This window comes from Callospermophilus lateralis, chromosome 1 (genome assembly GCF_048772815.1).
Source record: "Callospermophilus lateralis isolate mCalLat2 chromosome 1, mCalLat2.hap1, whole genome shotgun sequence".
NCBI classification, from domain to species: Eukaryota; Metazoa; Chordata; class Mammalia; order Rodentia; family Sciuridae; genus Callospermophilus; species Callospermophilus lateralis.
Genome location: NC_135305.1, coordinates 214,915,788 through 214,934,402, shown reverse-complemented (window position 1 = coordinate 214,934,402; position 18,615 = coordinate 214,915,788). Strand labels below are relative to the sequence as shown.

Below are 18,615 nucleotides of genomic sequence, written 5' to 3'. Positions count from 1 at the left end.
AAGTGCAGGAGGAGGGATTTCCGGGAGAGATATTTCCGGCTGGGGGTTCCTGGATTAGCCTCGTGGCATTCGGGAGAATTCCCCAGGAGCCTGTGTGAGATTTTTTTCTTGCAGTTCAAAAATAAAGTTTGTTCCTGCTTCAGTGGCTCGTGATTTGTGCCCAGCCAGACTGCGGCAGTCGGGGGTGAGAACAGTAGAGTCCAGTATGGGGAGTCAGACAGGTAAATGACCTCCACCTCAGTTCAGGGCTGAGCTAGGATTTGCTCATCATTCTGGGTCATGCATTCTCTGCCCCTTCCCCAAAATAAAGCAACACAATCATAAGACAACCCTCTTAAATCTTAGTAATGGCAAAAACCCAAAGAACCCCACCAACAATAAAAGATAATGCTAACAAAGTGAAAAAGCAAGTTACAGTTTGGGAAAACATTTATAAGTTCCATGTCTGACAAAGGACTTGTTTGTAGAATAATAAAGAGCTGTTATTATAACTCAGAAAACTAATAACCCATTTTAAAAATGGACAAAATATATGAGCATATAGTCCATTAAAAATTATACAGATGTCTAATAAATACGTAAAAAATCTTAATAATGGCATATTTTAATTTATTATGTTGTATCAGATTGAACCCAGGGGTGCTTAATCACTGAGCCACATCCCTTGCCCATTTTTTAAAAAAAAAACTTTTTATTTTGAAACAGGGTGTCACTAAGTTGCTTAGGGCCTTGCCAAGTTGCTGAGGCTAGATTTGAATTTGCCATCCTCCGGACTCAGACTCCTGAGCTACTGGGATTACAGGCATGCACCACTGCACCAGGCAGTAGTGGCATTTTAATGGCAGTTGTAGGCGGCAGCAGCAGAATGAGAAGGGAGTCTGCCCCCTCCCCCAGAGCTGGGGTTCAGGTACTGAAGGGGCCCTCCTAGAGGGTCCAGCCGCCCTTCCATTGGACTAAGGCCACAAAGGTGCGGATTTCCATGGGCTGTAGGGTGATGGAGGATGGGTCCAGTGTGAATGGTGCAGGGTGGGGAGTAGGACCTGTGGAGGGATGGGGAAGGAGTTGTAAGGGGCCCAGATGTCCTCTGTCTCACCCTGTATCCCCTCCCCTGGGCCTAGCCACCCCCAAGTCTGTCCCCAGGACCCCATGCCCTGACCCTTGAACCATTTCCCCCTGCTGGAATGCCAGCCTGAGGTCCTCGAATCCTTGAGCTGACCCTTCCAGACCTAGACACTGATGGAGACTCTCAAATCCTGTTCTCGTCACTAAACACCTCCAAACTTCAAGTCGCATTGCTAGTTTGTGGGACCCACTTGTGACCCTTAAGACCTAGCCTGCCTCTGGTGCTGTCCCAGGCCCTCAGGCTCCGTAGTAGGTCCTGGCCAACATTCCCACATCTCACGCACCACCCCAGCTGCTGACCCCAGGCAGGACCCAAAGCAGGTCCTCACCATCCTTTAGTGTCCACTGGAGCCTCGAGGCACTGGCACGGGGCTGGTTGGCCGCCAGAGTGGTCTCCTGCACGTGGGTAATGGTGAAGCTGGAGAAGAGATCCTGCGGGGAGTGGGTAGTACATGCTGAATGCTGGGCAAAGCCGAGTTCTGCCTCTGCCCCTCTCTCTTGCCTCTCTCCTGCCCACCTCTGCCCTCCTTACCCGCAAGTCCAAGGTCACAGGGGCGCTCAGGTTGCGGCCTGAATCCTCCCACACTGTGAACTGATGTTCAAAGCGCAGCAGCAGCTTGTTAAGGCCCCAGCGGGCCAGCGTGAGCAGGTGCACTGAGGCGGGCAGCTCTCGCCGCAGTCCGGAGAACTGCGGTAGCGGGGCGGGCTGAGTCTGGGAGGGAAGGGTCTTGGACCGAGAGGGGCGGGGCTCTGCCCGGCCAGGAAAACACACCAGGCTGTAGGGGGCGGGGCTTAACCAGAGGGGAGGGGCTCGACTAAAAGGAAACTTCAGGTTTGTGAAGGCTAAGAGCTGAGCCAAAGAGGGAATGGGGTGGGCCCAGGTTTTCGGGCAGGGGGGTGGCCATGCAGATCCAAGCCCAGAAGAGGCAGAAGTGATCAAGGCCAAGGCTGGACACCGTTGGGGAGCTGCGCAAGCCATGGAGACGTGGGACTGGCTTAGAGGGACAGAGGCTGGGGAGGTGAGCAGTAGGGAAGGCGGGGCTCAAGGGAGTCCAGGTAGGATCAAGGTGAGGAGGCAGTGAAGGGGCGTGAGGTGGCTCTCTCCCGGGTAGGGGTGGCTGGTACTGGGCTGGCACTGGGATGGGGGCGGGACGGCAGGGGCTGAGCCGCCCCAGGGCTAATGGGGACCAGGCTTTGCCCAGGAAAACCTGTACCCTACTCCACTCCCCACAGGTTATATTCCTGTCCTTTCTGCCCTTCCCGCCGCCCCTCACCTGCGTGCCGCCCCTCACCTGCATGCGTGGGGTGGCCTGGGGGTGGTAGAGGGCTCCGCCATCTGGGGCTAACACCACCTGTGGAGCTAGGACCTCTTTCTCTGCCAGCAGCCGGTGCCCAGCGGCCGCCTCACCCACCCTGTCCAGCAGCACAAGATGGCGCCCTCGTGCCACCAGTCCGGACCCCTTCTCTGTCAGTGGCTCCTGTAACCCACGACCGTCATCTTTCACCAGCCTTCGGTGCACCTGGCAGGGAGAGTGGCCAGGAAAGGGTGCGGTCTACCGGGCATCTCTGGGCCAGAAATGGGGTAAAGGGCTCAGGAATTTCAAGACAAAAAAAGGCGGGGGGGGGGGTAGAAATGGGTAACGATGGTCAGGGTCTGGTAAGGGGACCAGAATGATAGGGAGGCCTAAATAGGGCAGGTCAGGGTCTGGCGGGGCGGGGGAGGGTGGAGGGAGGGGTGGGGATGGGGTTGGTGGGGTGTTGGGTGTGGGGGAGGGCTCCTTAGGGACTGAAGGAAAAGTCCCACACAGAAATAGAGTTCTCAGGGCTGGGGCTGGGGCTGAGCGGTAGACGGCTAGCCCTGCACGTTCGAGGTGCTGGGTTGGATCCTCAGCACCACATAAAAATAAATTAAAAATAAAGGTATTGTGTCCAACTACAACTAAAAAAAAAAAAAAAAAAAAAAAATTAAAAAAGAAATAGAGTTCTCAGCTTAGTGGAGGACACAGCAGAGACCTGGGACAGAAAAGGCCATCGTGGTCCTGGGAGGAGCCTGACTTGGATGGGGCTGGGACTCAACTCACCATGAGCTCCAGTGAGCCATTTCCCAAGCTGCTGCCCCCCTGGGAGCGGTCAGTGAGCACTGTCAGCTGCATATTCCTATCCTAGAGGGGGGGAGGGTGAGAACGAGGGGTCCTGCTATGAACCAGCCCCCTCCCCCGCCCCCAGGTATATGGGAGACACTGGGAATGAGGTCATTCTCACTCTGCAGGGTGGGGAGGGGTACCTTGATGTAAATCCGAGTGTTGACAGGATAGTAGTTTCCAGCCACAGGCTCCCACAGGTCCAGTTCCCAGGTGGGCCGATAATCCCGCCTGGGGTGGGATGTGACTTGGTCAAGCTTGGAGTCTGGTTCCCCTGCTCCTCACTCCCCCTTCATCCCCTCCCTCCCACATGCAAATGATCCTCACTGCCAGTGGGCCCCCACACACCTCAGCCCCCTTACTTTCTCTGCAGTATCTCCCGGCCATTGCTGTCTGTGTAGAAGAGCCCATTTGTCTTCAGCGGTGTGTCAAAGCGACTGATGACCTCCTTTCCCCAGCCTTCACTGTACCCAAAGGGATGGCAAGGTTGGGGGCCTTGCCTAAATTCCACTTTGCTCTTGCTCCCCCACCAGGATCCCAGCCTGCGCCACTTACCCCACAGGTATCGGCCCCACTGTCCACTCTAGCTCCAGGTGACGCTGTCCCTGGTACAGGCGAACCACCTGGGAACACCAGGCTGAAAAATTCTGGTGTAGCTCCTGCACCAAAGGTGTCTGTAGGCACATGGTACGCAGGACAGACGTCAGCCCATACCAGGCAGAGGTGAGCCCTCAAACATCTGGCTGCCTGGGGCTGGGATTCCCACACACCTTTCTCCTGTCTAGGTGTAACACCCACACTTTCCCTCAGTCACTGCCACCTAATTCTGGAGTGTGGCATACATGCTTGTTGCCTACCATTACCCTGTCTTTCCTCCTTAGAACAGGATTCTAATTTGGCATGTGGCTGTCTGAAATACAGACTATCTTGTTGAGTCTTCTGTGAGACTGTCTGTAGCTACATGATCATGGTCTGCCCTGTGGAAAATGATCAAAGCTGTATGAACAATGCTCCTTGCCCCTTTCCCTTTCCCACTGGCTCAAATGCAGATGCCATGGCTAGATCTTGAGCAGCCATCTTAGATCTGAGGTAGAAGCTGAACACTAAGAATGTTAGAGCAACAAGACAGGCAGGTGACTCTGGAACCATCCCCCCTTCCCTAGATGGCCCAGCCAAACTTTCTGTTAGAAGGAAAGAACTTCTATCTTGTAGATACAGTTAATTGGAGTAACTCTGTTGGAACAGTCCAACTTGTGTCCCAATACATGACCCAGGAATGCCAATATTAACCTCAAGTCCCCTTCATGTAAAATATGAACCTTGCCATTATCTTTCCCTAAGAGAAAACATCAGTGAAATGTCCTAGGAAACCACTGTTCTCAGCCAGACACAACCTCAGATGTCCACCCTAAGTGAGAGCACTATATAATGTGAATTCTCTTTTTTTACTTTGAGACAGGGTCTTTCTAAATTGCTTAGGGCCTCACTAAGTTGCTGGGGCTGGCTTTGAACTTTTGATCTTCCTGCCTCAACCTCCCAAATCCCCAGGATTACAGGTGTGCAGCACCGTGCCCAGCACAAGTGTGGATTCTCAAATATCCACTCCAGATATAAACATTTTTATTTTGTGGTGCTGGGGATCAAACCTAGGTTCTTGTACATGCAAAGCAAGCACTCTACCACTGAGCTACATCCCCAGCCCCAAGATATAAACTTATACCACAGACCTGGGTGACTCTTGCACCTGCTCTTAACTCTCCCTATTCACCTCCAGTTTCCAAAGCTAAGTATAATTCTGCCTCCCACAGTAGATGTAAACGTTTTGGGAGAGAATTGTAGAAGCAGCCATAAATATCAGCCCTACAGAAGCACCCTCAGGTCTTAGCCCCCATCTAAAGGAGATGTAAATCCTCCCCCCCCTCATCCTACACTTGGCACATCACCCTCTCAGGTTCCACACACCCCCACCCCAATCCCCAGCTTCCCACTCCTTATTCATGACCTTCACCAGGCGGATCTGAGCATAGTGGCTCACAGGATATGGTTTCCGTCCTTCAGGTCTGAAGATGTAGGCCCCAGAGGTCTGCCAGCTTTCCAGATCACCTGAACTGGCACCATACCTGGGACCAAAGCAAGTGAGAGTCACATAAAGGGCCTCTACTCTACACCCCCACTCAGCCCTGATGATCCTCTCTCACCAGAAGAAGGATTGGTTCACAGGTAACAGGAGATTCTTGTCCTTGTTCCTGATCTCTGTCAAGAACCCTGTGTCAGGGTTGAATGTGGCCCGAATGTACTAGGCAGTAAAGGGTGGACAGAGGGTGACCATCACTTCAGCAATGGCAGCTCCATCTTTCCCAGGGCCCAGGACAAAACCTGGAGTCATCTTGATTTCTACCCACTTTGCACTTGACCCTCTTGGCAAACCCTACTCGCTCTTCCCGTCAATCTTGCTCTCAATCAAGCCGCTCCCCACTCCGAGGCCTCTCAGGACTTATGCAGCTGGCCTCTAGAGGTCCCCTTTCTTCTATGTTCATTCCCCATAATCTGCTCATGCTTGCATAGCTAGAGGTACCTGTGAAACCCTAAATCTAATAATAGCCCTCATCTGCTCCAGACAAGGGCCCATGTGTATATCTAACACAGAGCCACCATGCCAGGACCCATGAGACACTTAGAAATGTTTTCATTTCTTTTAGGAGCAGAAGAAAACATGGATAGAATAATAATAAACGTATCGTAATGAAACTTGCCTAGATTGTATTTATCTTTTATAGCAACATCATCATAAAATAGGATTTTTTCCCCCAAGTACTGAGGATTGTACCCAGGCTTTTGCACATGCTAGGCAACTACTGTACCACTGAGCCACATCCCAAGTCATTTATTTATTTGGTACCAGGGATTGAACCCAGGGGTGCTTAACTACTGAGCCACATCCTATCCTGTTTTTGCATTTTATTTGGAGACAGGGTCTCACTGTATTGATTAGGGCCTTGCCAAATTGCTGAAGCTGGCTTTGAACTTGTGACCCTCCCGTCTCACCTCCTGAGCTGCTAGGATTACAGACATGTGCCACGCCCAGCCCCAAGTCATTTTTTTGTTTTGAGATAGATTTTTGCTAAATTGCTCAGCCTGGACTTGAACTTTTGATCCTCTTGCCTCAGCCTTTTGAGCAAGTAGGATTACAGGCATCTGCACTCCTGACTGGCCACTCATGACAGTGTGTGTGTGTGTGTGTGTGTGTGTGTGTGTGGTACTGGGGATTGAATCCAAGACCTTGTGCATGCGAGGCAAGCACTCTACCAACTGAGCTAGCTCCCCAGTCCCTCATGACAGTCTTAAGGCAGCCTTGTCCTGCCCATGGCCCCTTCAGAGTAAGAGCCAAACTCTTCCTCTCCATTCTTAAGGCCCTCACAATCTGAGGGCTTTGTGTCTGCTATGTTCTTTTGCCTGCCTAAATTCCTCTTCCCCCAGATAGCCACATGACTCCCTTCCTCAGGTGTTTACTTATTTTCAGTGCTGGGGACTGAAGCCAGAATACTGTGCATGCTAGGCAAGAATTCTACCCCAAGCTACAACTCCAGCCTAGGTCTCAATTTAAATGTCACCTTCTTTGCCACCCCTCCTCTAAAATTGCAAGCCCCCATCGACCATCAGTTGTGATATACCTAACAAGTGCCACCCACAATCCTACTGGATCCTCACAATAGCTCCACAATAGGACATTGGGGCTCCGATGGATGTTACTCACTCAAGGACACAACCAGAGGTGGTGATGCTAAATAAAGGACGCTCACCCAGCAGCTCACCTTGACATTTCAATTTGTCACAGGGGCAGTGAAAGGAATTCAAACAGGGTCTCACCTCATTTTCAATTGCTAAGACACGGAACCGGGACCTGAACTTCCGGGAAATGGAATTTGGAAGAGGGATCAAGGGCTTCCGGTGAGAAATCTTGGTTACTGAGTAGATGCTGAAGCCCAAGGCAGGCACTGATGCAGAGAAAACCAGCTCTGGGTAGTGCTCCTGAGGCTCAGCACTGGGAACCACCACCACCTGGGTAAGGGAGGAGGGAGACTGAGTGAAGAGCTGTAAATACACCTAGAGAGCCAATCATAGGGGAGGCATCCAACGCAAGGAAAGGAAAGAGTTCTGGGATGGGGAGAAGAAATCTAGGTGTTGGGAGAGTAGGGTGTCATATTCCCCCCAAAAAAGTTGCAGAGGTTGGGGTACGGCTCAGTGTTAGAGCTGTGCTTAACATGCATGCCATCCGGAGTTCATCCCCAGCATGGAGGTAGGGGGCATTGCAAAGATTCCTAAGGAGGAAAAAAGAATCCACTAGGAGGGTGAAGACTGTGGGGGTCTTGGAGAACTGAGGGAGCGGAAGTAGGGGAAGAGATCCTGAAGGTGAGGAGGAGAGTCTAGGTGAGAAATAGGCTCAAGGGAGAGAGCTTCTGGGATAAAAGGGCTATCTGTGAACAGGAAGAAAATTTCCTGGGTGGATACTAGAAAGGGGAAGCCCTTATGGGAGGGAGTTGTTTCCAAGGGGTGGGGGACAATATTAAGGGACAGAGGGGGAAGATATGCAGAAGAGGAAGAGAGGCTCATGAGGAGTGTCCATGAGAAGACAGCAAGGACCGAGGGGTTAATACCCATTATATGAGCTCACACTATTGGGCACAGTCTGGCCACTGGGATCCTTCACGTGGAAACTGCTCTTGCTGACTGGCAGCCTCACCATATGATCCACCTTCCGCCCCAGGGGATTATAAAGGATGACCTGGAACTAGGGGGAAAGGGTCAGAGAGGAAATGGATCACAGCAGGCTTTCTCCAAATTCATCTCCCGGGTGGGGCAGGGTCCCAGTGAGGCCACGCATGGTCTTTCAAGACGAGCCACCCCCTTGTGGTGCCATAGTCCCTGTCCTGTCCTAGCTTCATTGAACGCCAAGCAATCTCACCCAAGGACGGTCCTCCGACAAAAAAAAAAAAAAAAAAAAAACTACGTAACCACACCTTAAGGAGCGCCTCAGCGCAACACCCGCCTTTTCTTCGCCCATCTGTGGGATTTCGCGTGCTAGGGTCCCACCCACGAACCCGCTTCCCAGCCCTGCCCCTCCTGCCGGGGCTCACACTCGCTGATTTCTGGCTGAGCGGGCAGATGCTGATGTTGAGGTCGCGGCAGAACGTGAAGGTCTTCTTGGAGCCGCTGAGCCGCGCCAACGCATTGCTCAGGAGAACCTAAGGAAGGGCGCAAGGACTGGGTCAGCTCGCCACCAGCCTCACCCGGATCTCCACCGGCCCCTGCCTGTCTCCGCCCCTCGCGCCGAGGCCCCGCCTCCTCAAGACCTGACCAATGAACTCCTCTCGGCTCCACCCATTCTCCAAGGCCCCGCCCCACGCACCTCGCTGGGGCCCCAGCCTTCTGACAGCTGACGCGCATAATCGTCCGCCACGAGTTGCCTAGCGGTGCCGGTGACTGCGTCGTGGTGCTGGAGCACCGCCATCGCCTCATCTGCGTACAGACGGTAAATGGGTGGGGTCTCCGCGGAATCCGGCCCCTTTCCCAAGGGGACGCGAAAGGTCGGGTCAGGGCAGGTTTAGGAGGTAGCCTGAGGTGGTTTCTAACGTAAGCCGCGAGCCCCTCCCCTCGTCTGCCCGACACCTACTCAGAGGCGCACAGTTTCCCGAGCCATATGGTCCTTGGCTGGCCGCAGGACCTGCCAGCGCCTCCAGCTGGTTGCACACCTGGGGAGAAAGGGGTGTGTTGGGGCCCTGGGCCTCCCTGAGTTTTGCCCCATGGAGCCCAGCACCCATTCACCTGCAGGAATTTGTAACTGAGGCGCTCGAAGCGTTTGAGCGCCGGCCTGCTGGTATAAAAGCCAGTCCAGAACATGTGCGGGCCGTCAGCATAAGGGAAGAAGTCGTCCTTTTTCACCGACCTGGGGCGGAAGAGCAATTGAGTCAGCGTCAAAACCCGCGGAACATGCCAACAACCCGGCCTCGCCCCGCAAGCTCCCCAGTCCCACTAAATACCAGGTGAGGTTGGCCTTGTGCAGCTCCCAGAGGTAACAAGCAGGGGTGGAGTAGAGAACATGGATCCCGCTCCCGTTTGCCTGCTGCTGGGGAAGGCATGTGTGAGCCCTTGGAAGTCCGTATCTTCCAGGGGCCCACAGGTGTGCACATTCATGCATCCAGTAGATTTTGTTCTCTGAATACACGTTGTGAGTACAAACCAATGGTCAAGTACGAAAACAAATTTGGGTTGAGAGGCTGGGGATATAGCTCAGTTAGTAGAGTGCTTGCTTCCCTTGCACAAGGTCCTGGGTTCAATCCTCAGCTCCAGGAGAAAAAAGAAAGTTGGGTTGAGGCCTGAGTTTCAGGAATCCTGACAAGAATAAACCTGAAATCTTACTAAAATTCCCCACCTCAGCTTCCCAAGCAGCTGGGGCAACAGGTGTGCCATGCCACCTCTGCCAGTTGAGGAAAAGAATGGTTGCTCTGCCCATGCTGTGTTCCCAGTATTCACAGTAGGTGCTCAGTCAGCATTTGAGTGAATGAAGGGACTTACATGGACATGCATTCCTTTAATGGTGCACACATAGACATATAGGCCTCTCCTGGTTTCCTCCAGGAACTGGTGGAACTGGTTCCAGGACCCTCCCCCTGGATACCAATTCCTTGGATGCTAAAGACCTTTATATAAAATTGTATAGTACTTGCATATAAACTATGTACATCCTCACCTATACTTTAAATCCCCTCTAGATGATTTGTAATGCATGATACAATGTAAATGCTCTGTTGTGTATAGTTGTTATACTGTATTGTTTGGGGGAACTGAAAAGAAAATGTACATGTTCAGTACAGATGCAAGTTTTTCCCCAAATATTAAAGTAGTTAAACCTATGGACATGGAACCATGAACTGCATCTGCTTACATGTAGAATGTAGACACACCTATGCATACTGTTTTTTTTTTTTTTTTTTTTGTACCAGGAATGAAACCCAGGGGTGTTTAATGACTGGGAATTTTTTATTTTTTGAGATAGGTTCTTGCTAAATCGTTTAGGGTCTCACTAAGTTGCTGAGGCTGGCTTTGAATTTGCCATCCTCCTGCTTCAGCCTGCAAAGCAGCTGGGATTACAGGTGTGTGCCACTGCACCTGGCACATATACTATTTTTCACTCAGCAAATAACCACCCAGTTCTTCAATATGCTCAGAACTGCAGGCTCAGTCTAAAATCAGAGAAGCCAGACTCCACCATTATGGAATTCACAGCAAGTAAAGGAGAGAGATGTTGAATGGAGATGGCTACTTGGCTATGATCCACCTGGATGTGGCATCACAGGTGTTAATGGGAGCTGCTTTAAGCACAAAGAGGAAAGGCTGTAACTGAAGTGTGGCGAGGGCTTTTTGGATATTTCAGCTGTGTCTTAAAGGAGGAACAGAAGGTTTTCAGTTAGAAAGATAATAATAAACAGTTAGGGATGCAGTGTAGCTCAATAGTAGAGCTTGCCTAGCATGCCGGAAGCCCTGGTCCCATCTCCAGCACTCTGAATCATCAGCATCCACTAAGATGCTTTGTGTGCCAGGCACTGATATACTGATTAGTGCAAATGAATTCATTAAACTCTCGTTAGCACCCTGATGAAGTGGGGGCCACCTAGGTCCATTTCATAGGACATAATGAGAAAACAAGCATACTAATTATTTAAATATATTTCTCAAAGTTACAGAACAGCAAATGGCAAAGCCAGGTTTGAACCCAGGAACTTCATATCCAGAGTTTGCAAAGTGAAGTCAGCAGAGGAGCAGTCAGTGGTAAAAGAGCATGACCTCATGGCAGCCCAGGGACATGGTATTTGCAGGACGAAGTGGTCAAGGTAGTGTAGGCTCTGTGCGAACCAGGAGCATGGGGAGGGCTGATATATGTCTTCTGGAAGACCCTCAATGGTTCCTGAGAGCTGTTTTGGTGAAACAGTAGTCCTGGGGTGACTAGGAGACAACAATGCAGTGACTACCCAAGTGGTGAGAACAGGATTGATGGGAAGGGGCTTCTCAGAAGAAAGGAGACAAATTTATCTGCTGATGGGAAAGAATGATTGCTTGTGCACACAGCACTGGCCACTTACAGGGACACATCACTATATCTGTGTTGGCTAGAATAATGACAACCCAAAGATGTCTACATCCTGATCCCAGAACCTGTGACTATCATGGGTGATTTAGCAAAGGGGAATAAAAAATGGAATTAAGGGTGTTAACTAGATGACCTTAACATAGATTATCCTGGATTAGCTGGGAGGCCCAACATAATCACAAGGATCTTTAAGACTGGAAGAGGAAGGGGTAGCTTAGTGGTAGAGCTCTTGCTTAGCACATGTGAGGCACTGGGTTCAATCCTCAGGACCACATAAAAATAAATAAAGGCATTCTGTCCATCTACAGTGTCTAAGTAAATATATAATAAATATATAAAAATAAATATAAAATACGTAAATATGTATTTACAAATTATATATAAATATATTTTTTAAAGTAAGATGGAAGCCAGGCATGGTGGCACCCCAGTGGTTCAGGAGGCTGAGGCAGGAGGATTGGGAGTTCAAAGTCAGCCTCACGAACTTAGCAAGGCCCTAAGCAACTCAGGGAGACCCTGTGTCTAAAATTAAAAAAAAAAAAAAAAGTGGGGGGCGGGTGTGTTCTGGGGATGTGGCTCAGTGGTTACGTGTCCCTGGGTTCAATCCCTGGTTAAAAAAAAAAAAAAAAAGGAAGGGGGGAACCTGGAAGAGGGACGTGGTGTGGAGCAGAGGGGAGGCAAGCCCTGTGGCTTTGGAAGAGGAGGAAGCAGCATGAGCAAGAAATGGAGGAAGCCTCTAGAAGGAGCAACACCTATCTCCTAAACTCTGCCAAGACCTCGGTTCTTGCCCAGTGAGGCTGCTGCCAGACTCTGGCCCAAGGACTGCATAACCATGTATGTTTGGAGCAGCTCAGCTTGTGGTAATTTCTTTCAGTAGCAACTGAAAAATAACACTCTATAAACATGAGCTAAGCCAAAGGGATACAAGCACGCACGTGGCTACAGTTTGGATCTGCAATGTCCCCCAAGCACATGTGTTCAGGGCCTGGTTTCCAGCGTGGTGCTCTGGGAGATGATGAAAACTTGAAGAGGTGGAACCCATGGGAGGTCTTGAAGTCACTCGGGTATGCCCTCGAAGGGATTAGTGGGACCCCAGCTCCTTCCTCTTACTCTGTCTCACTCCCTGGCCATGAGGTGAGTAGCTTCACTCTGTCACTTGCTCCTGCATCATGTGCTGCCTGACCGCAGGCCCAAAAGCAACCGGGCCAACTGAGTGTGGACTGCAACCTCCAAAATTATAGCAAAATAGCCCTTCTCCCTCTCTCACAGGGACTGAGCCCAGGGCCTCATACACACTAGACAAGCATATCCCCAGCCCCAGCCCTTTTTATTTAATTTTGAGACAGGGTCTCACTAAGTTGCCAGACTGACCTTGAACTTGTGATCCTTCTAACCCAGCCTCCAGAGTAACTTGGATTACAGGTGTGTCCCACCATGCCTGGCTAATCCTTTCCTTCTTATAATTGGATTATTTCAGGCACTTGTTATAGTGATAGCAGATTAATACATGCCTGTCCACAGCTGCCACAGGGTGGCCACACTGACCTGAGCATTGACCAGCTGGATGAGCTTGTCAAGGTTCTTGAACCACAGGTTGGCGTTCTCATACTGGAAGTCTGAGCCCATGGTCATCATGGTGTGGTTGGTGCGGTACTGCTGGCCCTGCAGGAAAGAGGGGAGTCCTCAGGCCAGGATGTCCTAGAAACCCCTGTGGCTAGCTGTGCCTTGGTATATATGTAGCCAAGAATATATGTGGTATAGCTGGGCAGGGTGGCGCACTCCTGTAATCCTAGCAGCTTAGGAGGCTGAGGCAGGAGGATTGCTAGTTCAAAGCCAGCCTCACACACTTAGCAAGGCCCTAAGCAACTCAGCAAGACCCTTTCTCTAAATAAAATAGAGAAAAGGGCTGGGGATGTGGCTCAATGGTAAAGCACCATTGGGTTCAATCCCTGGTACCCCCCCCCAAAAAAAGTGGTACATGGAGCATAGGGACAGATATAAAGAGACACTGATTGTCTAACAGTTTTCTTGGGCCCACTACACAGACAAGGGCCCACAGCACTGTGATGCTATCTCTTGCGTGCTTCTAATGAAGGGTGCACATAAATCTGAGAGGAAGGACACGGTGATGGTGAACAGAATAATAACATTCAGTGCATCTTCTCCTTTTACCCATGGGTATCCCCCTGAGCCAGGGGAAAGGCTCAATGCATGGTACATGCTGGTCATGCAGGTTCTGGACCTCTGGATTACCTGGCTAGTGGCCAGCTTCAGGAAGTAATCGACCAGGCTCTTGGCATTGTATTCAGGGCTGCGGGGATCCTCTACCACAGGACTGTCGGTGCACAACATATCCCAGCATAGCTTTTCCGGTGGGTTGTAATTGTTGGGGAGTATACCTGTAGACCACACCAGGCTCAGAGGGTGCCCAGTGCCCCAGAACTGCCCTGGGGTCCAAGCCTGCCATGTGCCACCCAGAATGGGCTTCAGGATTTGCAAGGCCCATTGCAAAAGGAAAATACAGACAGCTTGTTTCCAAATGGTTAGGGATTTTAAGACTGTACATCACTGAATCAGGCCCAGGGCCCTTCTGAGCAGGGCCCTGCCCCCACTTCCCCTCCTCACCAGTGAAGAGGTCAGCAGTGGGAGGCTTCAGACTGGTGCTGCCCCTCCACATCTGCTCCATCTCCCTTCTTTCAGCCCGGATCTGTTTATCTTCATAATCAATGCGCCCCAAGAAGAAGCCATCGAAGCCCATCTGGAGGTGGAGCAGAGGAGACGGTGTGAATAAGCAGGCAGAGCCTCTCACCCACAAGCAGGCAGAGGCCTCTCACCCACAAGCGCTGCTCGGCTGGGGAAGGACTGGTCAAGACATAAGTACAAAGGAAGAGGAACAGAAACTAAGGAGGCCTCCAGTTTATCTCCAAGCTTGGGAAGGGTCAGAATACACCACAGGCTTCACCACCTGAGCACACACCCACTATAGGAATGAAGCCATCTAGACCTTGGGATGGTACCAGAAGATCTCAGGAATGACTAGCTCCCAAATTAACAAGTGAATTACACTTCCACCAGAAAAGACAGAAATGCAGCCTTTGAATCACCTCTTTAAGACCCCCAGTCCACTGGGTGCAGTGGCACATGCCTGTAATCCCAGTACTTGGGAGGCTCAGAAAGGAGGATTGCGAGTTCAAAGCCAGCCTCAGCAATGGTGAGGCACTAAGTAACTCAGTGAAACCCTGTCTCTAAATAAAATACAAAATAGGGCTGCGGGTGTGGCTCAATGGTTGAGTGCCCCTGAGTTCAATCCCCAGTGCCCCCCCCCCAAAAAAAAGCCCCTAGTTCCTGCTGTTGGGTGGAATCACAGCCTCTGGGATAGGAGTCCCCAGTGTTTCTCCTTTGCTATCGAAGCAATAAAACAGGGCTGTGGCTCAGTGGTAGAACGCTTGCCTAGCATGTGTGAGGCACTGGGTCTGATCCCTGGCACCACATAAAAAAATAAAATAAAGGTATTGTGAGGCTGGGGTTGTGGCTCAGTGGTAGAGCGCTTGCCTAGCACGTGCAAGGCCCTGGATTCGATCCTCAGCACCACATAAAAACAAATAAATAAAGGTATTGTGTCAATTACAACTAAAAAAAATACTTATTAAAAAATTTTTTAGGGCTGGGGATATGGCTCAAGTGGTAGCGTGCTCGCCTAGCGTGCGTGAGGCACTAGGTTCGATTCTAAGCACCACATAAATGTGTCCACCTAAAACTAAAGAAATAAATATTTTTTTAAATTATTTTAAAAAGGTATCGTGACAAACTACAACTATATAAAATACAATATGTTGCAGTAAAACTTCTTTTTTTCTTTTTTTTTTTAAATATTTATTTTTTAGTTGTAGGTGGACACAATATTTTGTTTTTATGTAGTGCTGAGAATCGAACCCAGTGCCTCATGCATGCTAGGCGAGCACACTACCACTTGAGCCACATCCCCAGCTCTGTTTTTCCCTTTTCTAAAAAAAAAAAAACCCACAGGCAGAATGGAGGGGACAGGTCTAAGCCAGACTCACTTCCCCCTCCCCAGCTCTGTCAAAGCCAAAAGGAGGCCTTCCTCTTCCTGCAGCCTGAGGATGGATGCTCACACAGGTAATGAAACTGAACTTAAAGCAAGGCCAGAACCGTAGAGGGACACCAGATTCCAGTTCACCCAGGATGGGCTTAGGGCTATAACTCAGTGGTAGAGCACTTGTCTAGCTAGTGTGAGGTCCTGGGTTCAATCCCCAGCACCAAAAAGAGAAAAAAAAAGTATCAAGTTCACCCAAGGGGCGGGAGTAAGGGAGGTCCCAGCAGGCAAGGTCTGGTTCACTTGAGATCACAAGGAAAGAGTGGGGCTTCAGTCACTTCCGGAGGACATGATGCCTGTGGAGAGGGGTCCAAGAGAGGTCTGTACAGCACCTGGGCGAACAAGGAGGCCTGTTCACGAGAGTGGCCAAAGGGGTCGATGTGCCAGGCCACATGGGGACGCCCGTCATTGCCGAAAGTATCTTTTAGAAAGCGCAGCCCAAGTGTCATCTGGTCCACAATGGCCCCGTAGTATGTGGTGGCCTCATCATTCATCACCCAGCCACCGTTGACAAACTCCAGGCGCCCTGTGCAAAGAGAGTCAAGACTGGAGCTTTTATGTGTAGGGCTGGGTGGGTGATCCTAGAATTGGAAGACCTGCCTGCACACTCCAGCCTCAAAGGAAAAGAAGGGGCACTTTCTGGCCAGTGAGCCAGATTTGGTAAAGAGGGCCCTTTCATGCCAGGCTTCCCTCCCCCACCCAGCCCTAGCCCCCTTTAAAATTTTTTGGAGGGTTCTGGAGATTGAACTCAGAGGTACTTTACCACTGAGCCACATCCCTAGCCCTTTTTATTTTTAATTTTAAGACAGGATCTCACTAAGTATCTGAGGTTGGCCTCCAACTTGCCATCCTCTTGCCTCAGCCTCCCAAGTGGCTGGGATTACAGATGTGTACTACCCCCACCTGACATGGCAGGCTTTTCAGAGCCACTGGAGGTGGGGCCTTGCAGGATGCCCAGGAATTCTCCAATTAGGCTGGCATGGTAGCAGCCCATGATCCCAGCTACTCCAGAGGCTAAGGCAGGAGGGTCAAAAGTTGCAAGCCAGTCTGGGCAACTCAAGGAGACCCTACCTTAAGATTTAAAAAAAGGGCTGGGGATGTAGCTCACTAGTAGAATGCCCCAGTAAAAAAGAAAAAAAAGAGTTCTCCAAGTTAAGGGATTCCAGGCTGGTGAAACCACATGACCAACAGCTTGCACCTAGCATGATAAAATCTCAGAAACCAGGTTTTCAAAAACAAATTGGGCTAAGCTTCCTCTTTTCACTTCCCTGGGGCAGGCTTACCCTGACGCACCAGATTCCTCACGACTTCCTGTGTTGCATTTGTCTGTTGGTGCCACCAACGAGAGAAGAAAGCAATTTCCACATAGATGAAGCGACGGTTGGGATCCGCCTGGAGAGCGGAGATCACCGAGTCTAGGATGTACTGCACACCCGCATGCTGGATGTCATTGTGAACTGTGGATACACAGGCCAAGCAGGGCCAACAGAGTCAGAGGGACATTTCTTGACACAGGAGCCAAGGCTATGAATTGTTCCACCACAAAGTCCAGGTATCAGAGGGAATTAAAGGAGCCATGGGAGTCACAGGGGCCAAACCCCAATCTCTACTTACTGCCATAGAAATACTGGTCCACGGTCTTGAGCCAGCCCACGTCGTCATGTGTGTGGGCCACCAAGTGTACATTGAGCTTGTTTGGCTTCACTCTCGGGCAGGTCTGCGCAGGGACCCCAAACACACACACACACACACAGCCTGTCAATAACTCCGGGGTTAAGTGGTAGACTGGGAAGTAGGGACGGGGGATGTGGGAAGCAAAAGATAAATCCTGATCTCAGAGTGGCTCAGAGAGGTAGAGAGGCTGTTACCTTATCCTGACTATGCAGGAGGCCTGGTCCTCCAGGGTAGAACACAGAGTTGCTCACAGATACAACTCCCACCCTTTGCACAACCCTACAAGGCAGCCCTCATTCACATCCCGAGGAAATATTCACAGTAGTAGCTATGTTTGCGCCACTGTGGGAAGTGGAGCAATAAATATCACGCCTGGTTTTCAAGCGAGGGCACTGAAGCATATAATGGGAAGGGGACTTGCGTAAGGAGGCAGCCAGGAAGTGGGCAGTCCAGACTGGAACTCCAGACAGGCTAACTCCAGAGTCTCACTGTCAGTCAGCTGCTTCCCACCGGCTCGCTGCCCCTCCACAGTTAAGTGCACGCACAACCCGAGCGAGCGAGGGCGGGCGTGCAGTCCGGTGCAGCCCGGTTCTCGGACGCGTGCAGACAGCCTCTCGGGCCACAGTGTTGTATCAACAGCTATTCACTAGGCACTACAGATCAAAGTAACCTACATCTCGGGACAGTACTCGGGGCTTCTCTGGCTACTGTACATTTCCGCTGAGAGCCCGGCTCACCTCGTATCCGGCGGCTCGAGCGCCTGGAGCCGCCAGCAGCAGCAAAAAGAGAAAGACAGGCAGGAGCGGCGCACGCAGGGCGCGGGAGTTCATCCAAGACTCTGCGGCGTCCTGGCAGCCGCCAGCGCAGACCCACGAAGCCTGCGCGCGGCGACCCATAGCTCCGCCACCGCCGCGATCTCCTGGGGGCTTCCCGGACGCCGCCAATACAAGAAGAGCGCTCCGCCCCTAGAACTGGCCTGGCCAATCGGCGGGGACTCGCCTAGGGCGGGGCCTTCCCTGTCACAGGATTGAGTTTGCAGCCCTAGGAACATCTGGAACTGCCAAGATCAAGGGAAAGCGCAGGTTGTGTCCCATCCTCTGGGCGTTGTTTTGGCCGGAGGCGCCTTTAACATCTCGCCTTGGGGATCTGGAACGCCTGAGTCCCCGCAGCAGCAAAGTTCTCAGGTTTTCCCACGGACTCCAGGTTTTCCTAAGGGGTGGAACGTGTGCATGGGATACTAGGGGCTGCTTTCAGGACTGGAGTCCTGTAGGCACCTAGCTTGGCTAGAAGGGTTGATGAAGGTCTTGTTCTGTCCTGTAGCTTAGAGACATCGGGTAAACAACCCGTCCTTGGAATGTTGGGAATGACAGGCACCTAGCCTTTGGAATGGATCTCTAGACCCTCCAGTAAGGTGGGAG

At 51.2% G+C, this 18,615-nt stretch overlaps 1 protein-coding gene across 3 annotated transcripts; it reads right to left on the bottom strand.

Moving 5' to 3' along the window:
- Positions 1 to 455: 455 nt before the first annotated feature.
- Positions 456 to 18,127, bottom strand: Man2b1 (mannosidase alpha class 2B member 1). 3 transcript variants are annotated; one of them, XM_076847437.2, is made up of 24 exons: positions 17,935 to 18,127; positions 17,138 to 17,240; positions 16,807 to 16,980; positions 15,856 to 16,049; positions 14,035 to 14,167; positions 13,663 to 13,808; positions 12,955 to 13,071; positions 9,302 to 9,384; positions 9,087 to 9,207; positions 8,935 to 9,013; positions 8,671 to 8,780; positions 8,399 to 8,506; positions 7,936 to 8,052; positions 7,131 to 7,322; positions 5,462 to 5,559; positions 5,266 to 5,383; positions 3,819 to 3,937; positions 3,626 to 3,727; positions 3,407 to 3,494; positions 3,204 to 3,284; positions 2,415 to 2,642; positions 1,655 to 1,810; positions 1,452 to 1,554; positions 456 to 1,040 (listed from the first exon to the last, which is right to left on the bottom strand). In XM_076847437.2, the coding sequence occupies exons 1-24, from the start codon at positions 18,091 to 18,093 to the stop codon at positions 925 to 927; spliced, it is 3,045 nt and encodes a 1,014-aa protein (XP_076703552.2). In that variant the 5' UTR covers positions 18,094 to 18,127; the 3' UTR covers positions 456 to 924. The 3 variants fall into 3 exon arrangements, with proteins under 3 accessions (XP_076703552.2, XP_076703532.2, XP_076703542.2); XM_076847417.2 differs by lacking the exons at positions 456 to 1,040; positions 1,452 to 1,554 and having other exon boundaries at positions 1,722 to 2,642; XM_076847427.2 differs by lacking the exons at positions 456 to 1,040; positions 1,452 to 1,554 and having other exon boundaries at positions 1,722 to 2,642; positions 5,299 to 5,383.
- Between the last annotated feature and the right edge of the window lie 488 nt (positions 18,128 to 18,615).